We start from the raw sequence: 12,305 nt of genomic DNA, 5'->3' as shown, positions 1-12,305 counted from the left end.
AATCTTTAGCCAGTGCAGACACATCTCTCCAATGCTGGGGAGGTAATGGGGAGAAATTATTATTTGGATTGAAAAGGAAATGATTGTTTAACAAACTAAGGTGAAATATATATGAGGTTGAAAAAAAAAGCCTTTATTTAGGCCTAATGGAAAGGAAGGCAAATATTTCAAACATTTTAAAATATTTAAAAAGTAAAAGGGAAATTTTTTTTTTTGGCATGAATAAAAGAAAAAGTAGTCTATACAAAAAGATTATTGCAAAAAAAATAATATTCATGAGTATATAAAAAGGTTATTGTAAAAATTAAATCAACATTGTTAAACAATGTGTATAGTGTACTGGTTAAGTGTTAACATTCTTTTTCCTGATCTATCTCATACACTTCCATTTATGTGACACCCCCCCCCCCCCCCCAAATAGTAAAAAAATAAAAACAACCTCACCAATTCAAAATGACGGAACGATTTATTAATTCTTTGTAAATACGCAGATCTACATTCAAGTATTTATTTAACGGAGATCAACAATGACAATGATTACTAGATCTATATCTAATAATACTAATAGTCCAATGTAGAAACATAACAAACACAAAAACACAGAGGCTAACAAAACATACATTAGAAGTCTAGACATAGTCAAAGATACAACCTAATTTCAGATCTTGTCCAGCTGATCCTTGCTAAAAAGTTAACCCCCGCCACCCAAAAACTAGGTTATGAAATTTGGGTAATCTATCGTTTTAGGTACGTAAAATCGGCCGCGACTAGTAATGTGAAAAACAGGTGACTCCTTACATTATTCATTTATTATTCATTTATCTATAATATTTGACACAAACATATCACAATATACTTCTATTACAGCCTTGACAATGAGGTAACGTTTTCGTACATTAATAGCCGCGGGCGATTTTACGTACCCAAAACGATAGATTACCGAAATGGTAATGTACTTTTAGACTTTATTGAAGAGGGTAAAATTGGGACATGTTATTAATTGAATGAAAAAGTCAGTATTTTGGTTCCTTTAACCCTAAAACTAGAGACGTATACGGTATACGTTGATTTTATGGCGTGCGTTTAATAAATATTCAAATATCTAGACATCGGAAACAGGTTACAAGTGGCGGGGGTGAACTTTTTGCGGTAAAACCTTAGTTTAGCGTCGGTTATTATTCCGGAATCGTACAGCAGTAAAAAACAGTAAAACAATGACAAAGTCTGTCACACACTTCCGGAATTCACCGGAAGTACTGTAAACCATACTTTATTTGGCGTCATCTTTTATTTTTATACAGAATGTTTAAAATTTGGATAGATTTATTTTTGTAATCATTTTTACATTTTGTAATCATTTTTACTATTTTCGTAATCTAGATTCTTTTACTTGGCCTAGCAGCTAGATATCTAGCTAGATCTAGATCTAATTAATTAATTAATGGTCGCAAATCCGCTGCAAGACAAAAACATTAAATTATTACATTTGACTTCATTATTTATATTTATATTAACGAGCCGACCCGCTGCGTAACCTACGCCGCTATTTAGTTTTTTTTTTCTACTTTTCAGTAATTTATAATTTGTGAATTCGGCAGTACCAATGCTGCCATTGAAAATATTTGCTTAAAAACACTAACCCCCCCCCCCCCCCACGTGAAAGCAGCCTCCTCTTAGTAACCTCCTCTCAGTTTAAAATCGTTTCAAACTAAATTATCTGCCCCTAATCGCCGTCACCAAACCCGTCTTTATGATTGTAAAATCCTAATATATAAATCCCCACGTTCGCACATCTCTCTCTCTCTCTCTTTCTCTGTCCGCAAAAAATTTTCGCCGGACATCACGTCAGAATCGGCAGCGATAAATCGAGAACTTTTTACGGACTTTTGTTGAAAAAAATATGTTAGATGTTTTAAATGTATAACCACAAAATTATTTAAAGAAGAAAAATAAAAAATAAAGGCGTATTCGAATATAGAGAAACAGTATTATTTATGCAACCGGAAAAGCATTAATATATGTGAAAAAGAACGCATAAAACTGTGACGTCACTATTGCTTATACATTAACTAATGACGTCATCTGCCGTGTTTAGAATGAAAAGAAATGAACTATTTCATTCAAATTTGATTTAGATCTACGTACACTATGAAATGTATACAATACAATTTTTCCGGCCTAAACTCATAAAATTTATTTTATGTATTTGGATTCTAGATCTAGAGATTCTAGATCTAGACTATAGACTAAATCTACGCAATAACTAGATCTAGACGTAGACGCTAAGATCTAGATTTAGACTCTAACTTCTCTAAAATCAATTCCAAAAATAAATTTCTATATTAGGACTAAACTATTTCAAGACTTATTTATTTTATACAAAATCTTTGTTATGAACTGGCTAATTTGGGATAAAAAATTAATTTGAAAGAATAGGCATATTCGCGTAAGTTAAGATTTTAAAATACGTGTTTCATTCTCCGAATATTATAAGGTGCCTAAATAGCGGAGATGTTAGTGTACATTAAACCACGCAGGTGGTGCGGGTTCGAGACACAGCAAGTCAGCTTGGTTAATGTATTCTTTTTTATTATGCTCGGGCTAAACTTAAATAAAAAATTCTTTTAGGAATCTAGCTCTAGATCTAGATTGTCGGGTGTCCGATAGGGCACTTCCCGGCGCCGCAGGCGCTTCAAATTTGGCATGATCTTGCCTTGGTGCGACAGAACACGGGGGCCGGTTGGCCGAAAAGTCTACGATGTGGGGGTCAAAACTGACCTCGACTGACCGGTACCTTATATGAGCTATAAATCGAAAAAAAATGTCCACGGAGGAACCTCTTCATAACTCTTGAGGTCGTAGACCGACCTTCGGGCGAATTAATTAAGCATTCAAATTCTCAATGTTTTCGAAAGCCTAAGCGAAGCTGGGCAGCATGCCTAGTGTAAACAGAGTGAACACCGCTCACCATATCATGTAGGGGTGGGGTGGGGGTGGTAGTGATAGAGAGGAAGAGAGGGGACTGCAAAGTCGCGCTTGCAGCTTGTTTTCTAACGGCTCGAAGAGGAGAATTATATATATAGATATATGTTTATTTTTTATTTTTAGATCTACTAATTTAAATCTACTATTATATTTATTCTTGTTTCCTTTTGTTGATTAAACTTAAAAAATTAAAACAATTTACTACAATCGACTTTCAATTTAATTATATTTCAATGGTCAAATAAAACATCGTTTACCGTAACTCTAGTTACCGAAACTCAACAAACTTTACCCGATAATTTCCGACGCTAAACTAAGGTTTTACCCTTTTTGCATAAGTGGCGGGACAAGACCCCAAATGTCTTCAGACACAAAACAAAGAAAAAACTACGCCCACCTATAGGCATACATCTTATATAGCAAAAAATCAAAGCTACTAGACTTTAGTAATAACACAAAGTACGATGTATTCATAATATTTCAATTTTCAATATTAATTATTATGTGTTGGTCAAATTTAAAACCAACTACCGGAACGTGCCGAATGTTTCATTCAACAATGGTCAATTTTTTTGGATGTACTAAAATACTAAACTAAGTAAAAAATGTATCAAACCAGAAAATAATGGGTTTTTTTTTTTAAAACGCTTAAAATTACCCTGATTGCAAGCTAAAGTGTACTTGAAAATAAAATAGTATAAATGTGGCAACAATTTACGAAAAAAAAAAAAAAAAAAAAAAAAAAAAAATCGGCATTTCCATGATTTAGACTAGACTGCTGTACACATTTACATTTCAAAACAGAAACTGGATCTAAGTGTATTTTTTTTTTACTGATCGCTTTGGCCTACAAGGAAAAAAAAGGGGGTGGGGGGGGGGGGGGGGAGAGAAATTAGAGAAAGAAAGAAAAAAATATTGATCTAAGTTAGTCTAGCCTACAGAAGCGTTATCTTTTACTTTTGATGAAGATAATGATGCGGTTAGCCAGGGATTTAAAAATCTGCCCGACATAGACACTACTCCACCACACGCAAGCCTGCAAGACGCCCAGGCTGAGGTCACCGATCAGTGGCCTAAAGAACTAACGCGATTAGGGATTTTAAACTCTACGCCAAACCCATTGCCAAAGAGAAAATATCTGCACATGCATGTCTTTGTTAACCTAATTGTATTACAAATACGCATATAAAGTACAGATTAACTATGAACATGTAGGCTACATTGTGTTTTTAAAAAAGGGATCACTGTTAGTTAGCGAAAGATTACAGATTAAAAAAAAACAACAACACATTTTTAACATTTCGACACACATCCTCCCTATACGGACTATAGTATTTCCATTTTATGGTTAGACTCCCCCCTTTCCACCACAAACTATGAACCTAATTAGTAATAAACATAGTTTTCAAATAAATAAATATCCGCTTACTTCTTTATTTAAAAAAAAAAAACCCAACTATAATGCCTTATAATTTGTGTAATAATAGAAAGAGTGTGTAGTAGTATCAACAATAATTCTAAATGGCGTTTTCTTTTTATCACACAAATTCAATGCTTTATACCCTCACCATAGGCCTACCCCAATACACAAAATGACACCCCCCCCCTCCCATATTTCGTTTAACACACACCGTCTATAAGACTGTACAGCCTTTCGGCAATCAATACACAGATGTGTAGTAAGCTTCAAGCTGCTAGGCTATCCGTAAAGTGCCAGCCTCCTTTAAAAAAAAAAACCTCAACTACCGTACTCGGCCTTAACCTTGTCAGGGAACGAAGAAAAAAAAAAAAAACCCGCTCGCTTGCTGTGTCGACCGATGCTTGCCACCAGCAGTCGGAACCAAACTACTTCCTGTCAGACCGGAAGTGTAGAGGGCTAAGCCAGCAACAAACAACAGGAATGAAGATTGGGGAAGGGGGGTAGGGGGGGAAAAGGAGGATGCGCTACCATAATACTCATTAGAGCCGAGAGGTGGAAGAACAATTTAATTCGCACCAGGCTTCTGTCTGCCTATTTCACAGATAACAAATATACTTTGATAAAAATGGCTTCCCAATAGATAGATTTACTGTAACTCTTGAGCCAATGATCATTAATTTGCCAAGCAATTGCATCTAAAATATAAAAAGTTTCTAAGTAAAAAAAAAAAATTTCACTTTTTACTTCATGAAATAAAGGTGAACCAATTAACTAGCCTTTAAATACTTTCTAAAATGCTGATATAAGCATTCTCCCCTAATTGATAAAAAAACAAAAACAACCCAAACCTTTTAATTAATAATTAATATATATATAAAAAAGTATGTTATAGTTAGGTGCTAGGCCTAGATTTATATCTATATAATACAGTAAGTTTTAAACTTAAATAGAAAGTGGGTACTTTCTGCATGTGTATGAATAAAAGTAGCTGCTGTTTAAAACTGAATTCATGGTTAGATTTTATACTCTGTGATAGTAGTTTGGGTTTTTAAAAAAAGATAAAATGGGCAGAGGCTAAAATTAAAAATCAGGAAGTTGTGATGAGTAATCAAGTAGTGTAGCATTGTAGACCAATTCACTCACTATTAAGAGCTGCTTAACTGTAGTACACATTTCCAGTGGGCCAAAGTATTAAGTAAGTAATGTTAAAATAAGAACATGGGCATATGAGACTTAACCCATCAATCAACTGAATCTGAGAGAATGGTTTAGTGGGAAGACATTTTTAGTTAGCCCACAGACAATCTCATTTTGTCTGTCATCTGACAATAAGGTTAACTATGATAGTTTGTTTTATGTCAAGAAAGAAAGATAAATGTGTATTAAGACTCTAGGAGGAGCATAGTGAAAAAAAACCAAAACAATGAACAATTTCAATACTAAAATGCAAATAAAGATTTTAAAGAAAATAAAACCAAACACTTATGAACCTGTGTTTGGAGCTCTACTGAAACCATACAAAATGACTAAATATTGATATAGATCAAACAGTAGTTAACAGTGGCTTTATTATAGTATAAAGTTTCTGGGCCAAATTAATTTTACCCCCTGTGGCACATGCAAACAGAGGCGTAGCAATGGAGGGGGGGGGGGGGGGGCGGGGGGTGCAGACCACACCGGGTGACACCAAGGCAAAAAATAGCAAAATATATAGAGAAAAATTATAATTCCACTTAATTAATTAAGTGATTAATTCGAGTGTTAAATAGTCTTTTAAGAGGTGCAAATCGAAAGTTTGAGGGGGGGGGGTGTGCAAATTGAAAAGTTTGTCCCCGGGAAGGGTCGCTACGCCTCTGGGGGGTGACACCATTAAGTGCCGCACTGGGTGACACCCGACCTCGCTATGCCACTGCATGCAAATCGTATAAATAGGCTATTATACAGAATAAGACATTTATAGTTCTAAAGTACGTAAGCCTACTCAGTGATGTATTACATGAGGATACAAACAGTGGACTATGAACTGAGTGACTGCATGATTTACGGTATAGTTGTGTTCACTGTAATAGTAATATTAATAGTTCTAGTACTAATGATTTTCTTTTGGTCCTGGATATTATCAATTTTATACAATACTTAGGGTTGCCAGATACCTTTTCCGAAAATACTGGACACCTTTCTATCCTTCCCTTCTCAGGTATTCCGCAAAGCAGAAGAAGGGGGGTAAAACATATACTTGTCCAGTATTTATATTTATTTTATCCTGGACTGTCTGCTCAAATACTGGACTGTCCAGTTCAAAACTGGACACCTGGCAACCCTAACAATACTGGTACATATTTTGTTTCTGAATTTTATTTTTCTTAAAAGTATTTTTTTAAAAACCCACACTGTAGCACCTAAATGACAAAATTAATTGACCAACAACACAAAACAAGAGAATGTGTGTAAATCTTATCATTCTGATCTTCTTAGTGCCCACACACAGCAACAAGGGACTATGGTGATAAAATACAACACTTGAACAGCATTAATAATAGAATAAAAAGACAATAAAACTAGGCCTATAAAGGCCCTAAGACAATAGAGTCAAACACATTGGCCAGAAAAAAAGCTAAAGAATGAATGCTAATGAAAAACTCCGACTCTCCATAGAAAGATTGAATAATAGGTGAGTGCATGCCATGTTCCAACCAATTTCAAACTGATTATAATAGCCAAGTAAATAAAATATCAGGAAACAAGTTGAATAATTGTTTGTGAAGAATGAGAACACGGTGATCAATAAAACACAAAGATGTACAGCCAATTAAACCATCCTGTTGCTTGCATAATATAGTTTTTTCAGAATATGCTAAAGAATTATACGGAATATTTGGAATTTATAACATCTTTCACTCTAAGAATAGCCAACTAAGCAGAGCATTTATGAAGATGCCAGTATTTGGTAAAGAAATATTTTGGCACCCCATTTCTATATAAGATGGGTACCTTACTCGTATTACGGAAACAAAGGCAGCTGGACATAGTGCTCACCACATTATTATACCCTTGTAAGCAGCGATCATTGAAACAGATGAACTCTACTTCATCTGCCTCATGTGTCTTGGGCACAAACAGGAAAAAGATGATGTTGATTTCTACATAAGACAGTGAGGTCAGAGGGTAGAAACATGTCTGCTATAAAAAAATTTCATTTCACTTTCTGGAATCAAGTTCACCCAGCTACATTGATTATCTGACTGAAGTAAGGGAATGTAAAGGCAGCTGGGTGTAAAATGGACCAGACTATTGCCCTACATGCCCAGATCACAGAAACAGGTGAAACTGACTTCATGTACCAAACAGAATGGAATTTTTATAGAAAACATACTTTTATTTGTGTTCTGTCCATTCCCCCCCCCCCCCCCCCGAGAAAAATGTCTGGAAAAAACACAGGTCCAAAGGCTAGCTGACTATATTTTTACCCTACAACAGTAACCCTATTAACAGTAGAGCTTAGTAGAGCTTTAGAAATAATACCTAAAAAGTGGTATGATTTCCTAAAAAAAATATATTTTAATGCAAAACAATCAATCAAAATAGACTGATAAGATATGATAAGTACTAATTAATTGTCAAAGTACTGAATGTTGCTGGATAGTTTAAACATTACTGAGATGGAGTTTCAGTTACTGTAATGTTAAAATAAATGTTATTTTTGTGAACCAAGAGATGCTGGAAAGAACAAAGCGGTCAACAACTATTTGGCAGAGGACAACATTTTCAAACTTTAAAAAAAATTTATACTCATTTTAGTCAGACAGTATAAGAAAATTCAACTGATGAAATTTGACAAAATTTTTAAGTGCTATAAATTATAAAGTTTAAAAACAGTTTTTAAAGTATCCCAACTTTTTAAGAAAACAGTAAAAAAAAAGGAAAAAAAAATAAAAATAAAAAAAAGCACAAAGATTTCTAAAACTTTTTTATGTGGTTTTTATCAATTGATTTTTTTATTAATTTTATTTTCATGAAGCTTCCATAAGTGTATCTAGTACTTTTCCTGTATAAAATCTATTCAAGTAGTATTGATATTACTACCAGATATCACTTTGCATATCAGTAGACTACTTCTGAATCCCCAAATACTAATGATTGAATATTTTTCGGACAAATCATTTGAAGATTAATATTGCATGCTGTCAATGGTTTCAAGTCATCGGTTTGAAAGGGAAGTACCTAAAATAAAAATTGTAATGTCTCGTGATTCTATATATATAGGCTCTGCAACAGAAACATAGAATTATTAACAAGCTATGCATTTAAAGAGATGTTACAGTAAAATGTTAAACAAGATTAGAGATCAGGTAATGTCGTGAGTTAGGTTTAAAAATTTAGGACTGGGGTTAAGGTTTAGTCAGTATCAGGGTCTCAATGTTAACCAATTTTGTATTCAATATGACTATGAAACAACATTAGACTACAAGACATACAAATTTTAAATAACACTAAAAGCGATATCGTTTCAAAGAATAAATTTGCAAGCGACTACCTCAGTTCAGATCTAGATCTATGTCATTTATTTTAAAATGTAACAAAAACTTTGAAAAATGTTTAAAATAAGGTACCTTGGTTGTAATTTAGATTTCTTTAAAGACATTTTATTTGCAACTAGACTTGTGATTTTAAATTAAAGGCCATTTACATAGTGTATTAGTATTATTATATTGTCTGAAAGCCATTTAATTTTTTGTATGTTATTCTTTTTGTGATCTGATACTATTTATTTACATTTTCAGTTTCCTTCATTTGGTTTACCGCACTAGGATTCGTATTCAATTTCTGATTACCACCAATAAAAAAAAACCCTATGCCTACTATTGCCACCATTGATAGGTATTAATTAAAATCCAACATATATATATATATATATATATATATATATATATATATATATATATATATATATATATATATATATATATATATATAATATATAATATATAATATATATATATATATATATATATAATATATATAATATATATATATATATATATATATACATATATATATATATATATATATATATATATGTGCGTGTGTGTTTGTGTGCTTATTCAAATGCCACATACTGTCCCATTCCTACATCACCAAGAAATATTCTGTTCCCATGAACTATACTTATAGCCTACATCCCAATGACTCAAACAATCGTGTAGTGTTAAGTAAGCAGTGTCCTAAATCTGGTTCTTCACATTTAAAAAAAATAAACTTTAACAACTATTTTCTAAGATATCCTGAAAACACAAAGATGGAGGAAAATGTCGATGGATGGGGAAATGATGGTACAGAGAAGAATGATGGATAAGGAATGTGGCAGGTAGTGAATTATGGTGAATAGGAGTTGTTGATTGAAAGATGGAGTGAAGATATCTGTGGTTAGTGAAAGTCAGTGACTAAAAATTGTTAAGAGTAATCCTGCATGTCCAGTCCTGGAGATGAGAAGAAAATAAGTTGTGGAGGTAGAGAGTGTTCGAGAGAGCTCCTTATGTGTATGATGATGTCTATGACAGTATATGTTTTGGTTATTTGTGACCCGTCTTTCAACTTTCAGGTGTTTCTCTTGGGTGAGGGGGGGGGGGGGGGGGGGGAGGAGTGCCCCCCCCTCCACCCCAGGAAGATCACACCCACCTCCCCTTGCTAGACAAAAATCGGTGTTTCTTCCAGATTTTTTTCTCCAGAACCCCCCCCCCCCCCCCCCCCCCGAAGCGATGCTTGGAAGAAACTCTGGACAAAATAGAAATTATATATATATATATATATATATATATATAAATTTTTTTTTTTTTTTTTTGACCAATGTCTGCCCCCCCCCCCCCCCCCCACTGAAATTTCACACACCCCAGCTTTAACACCTGATATTGCTAGAAGCAGAACCAAAGCTGCACTGATTATTTAATACACAATAATAAAATGTGGTCAAACATTCATTTAGGGCTCTAATGATTATTTTTGTTTTCCATTAAACATGAAATTATCCTCTGTGTGAATAAAATCATATTACCTCTCCTACATAGCTGTATTTAGCCTTTATAATCATCCTGTACAACCTCGTCCTATTCTCATCATCAAATGGCATTGTCCCACTTAGAAGAATGTATGTTATCACACCTATTGCCCACAGGTCAACCTGGCAGGTGTATGGTTTCCTGGCCAGAATCTCTGGGGCAATGTACTCTGGCGTCCCACAGGTGGTCCTCATTAGATTGTCCGGCCCCTTTAGCATTGCACTTAGGCCAAAATCTGTGATCATGATTTTGGAATCATGCCCAGGATGGTAGTACAACAAATTTTCCGGCTTGAGATCTCTATGTGTTATGCCTAACCCATGTAGATATTTGACCCCTTCTAAAACCATTGTCAATACTCTCGTGGCATCCTTTTCTGTGAAGCTTCCTTTAGCGATGATCCGATCGAAAAGCTCTCCCCCCGTAGCAAGTTCCATAACCATGTAAACTTTTTCAGAAGCTTCAAATTCAAACACTTCAACTAACTGGATTATATACACATGTTTCACCCTCCGTAAAACGTTCAACTCTGCTTCGAACACCTCTTTTCCTTGTACTCTGTCGATCATTTTTATTGCGTAGGGTTGTTTTGTGATTCTGTGTTCGGCCCGTACAACTCGACTGAAGCTCCCTCTCCCGATCAGGGCTTTTATATCATACTTAGCTGTGACTTTCGAATCGAATTTATCCCTGTATTTTTTCACCTTTTTGTTCGTGCGAGGCCCCTGAACGGAGCCTTCGTGGTCGTTGTTGACCTGGCGAGACGTCGCTTCTCGCGGACGGAGATGGGTTTGTGTTTTGATGTCAGCATCATGTCGGTTGTTCCTGGTCTTCCCGTCCTGTCTGAAAACGGTTTCAACCAGGTGTGCGTTCGGTGGGGCTTCAGGCACCAGTTTGGTGCTCATACAACCCATAGCGTGTCGAAACTGTGGTGAGGTTCTTGTGACATCCCTTAGTACACACGAGAATCACCACTAGATAAAATACGGGGGGAAATCGAGCACATAAATATTCCGTTATTTCCGGATCCACATGGATTCCTCCATAGTTTTCACACAAAATTGCAAAAGAAACAGGTGTGAATAATAAATACTCTTCCGCGCCTGGAAATAGTGCACTGGATAAACGCTATTTTTTAAATTCCTGATTTTAAATTCGCTAAACCGTTTAATCGAAACGGAATACGAAAATATTTGTATTAATAATTAGTAAAGAATCTTATTTAAAAAGCGAGAATAATTATTTATTTCCATTCGATTCTATTTTCACATACAGCGGATTAAGCTGACAGCGTAGTAATTTGTTATAATACGGTCAATGCTGACACGTGATCAGTTCATGACGTCATATGTTGTTATAACAACTAAATCGTTGTAAAATAGGCCTAACGCTGATTAACAATGTAAACTTTTGAGAACTACTTTATTTCCGAAATTTTAGGAAACACAAATTCTATTAATTTAAAATAAAGGCACAATAATTTTATTTGAAATTTCAGTGTTTTCGTTTAAAATATAAAGTTAAATTAATTTACATTTTATTATCTTCCATTACGTTACTACTTTTAGTCATTTAAATTTTAAAACTAGTTTGAAAATTAATCTAATAACGGAAGGATTAGATCTAGATCTACCTGGTTAAACAAAGAAAAACATTTATAATTTATAAACGCTAAATTCGTAACTATATCATATTAGTTATGATTATTAAAACATGGGAGGTTTATTGTTTTGATAAATATGAAATATAAATAAATAGTCCTAAAGTAAATTATGAAGTACAATTCACACACAAAAATAAAGTAGGCTTAGATCTAGTCTATATTTTTTTTGTATCTTCACAAAATT

At 34.3% G+C, this 12,305-nt stretch overlaps 1 protein-coding gene across 1 annotated transcript; it reads right to left on the bottom strand.

Moving 5' to 3' along the window:
- Nucleotides 1-11,536, bottom strand: LOC131930797 (serine/threonine-protein kinase H1 homolog; the record flags this gene model as incomplete). Its single annotated transcript, XM_059287422.1, is given in 2 exon segments — nucleotides 1-34; nucleotides 10,455-11,536. Coding segments are annotated over 2 exon segments (952 nt in total), but the record flags the coding sequence as incomplete, so codon positions are not given.
- Between the last annotated feature and the right edge of the window lie 769 nt (nucleotides 11,537-12,305).

Source organism: Physella acuta, unplaced genomic scaffold (assembly GCF_028476545.2).
Source record: "Physella acuta isolate Inbredline_101_S28 unplaced genomic scaffold, ASM2847654v3 ptg001851l, whole genome shotgun sequence".
NCBI lineage: Eukaryota > Metazoa > Mollusca > Gastropoda > Physidae > Physella > Physella acuta.
This window is presented reverse-complemented; position numbering and strand designations above follow the sequence as displayed.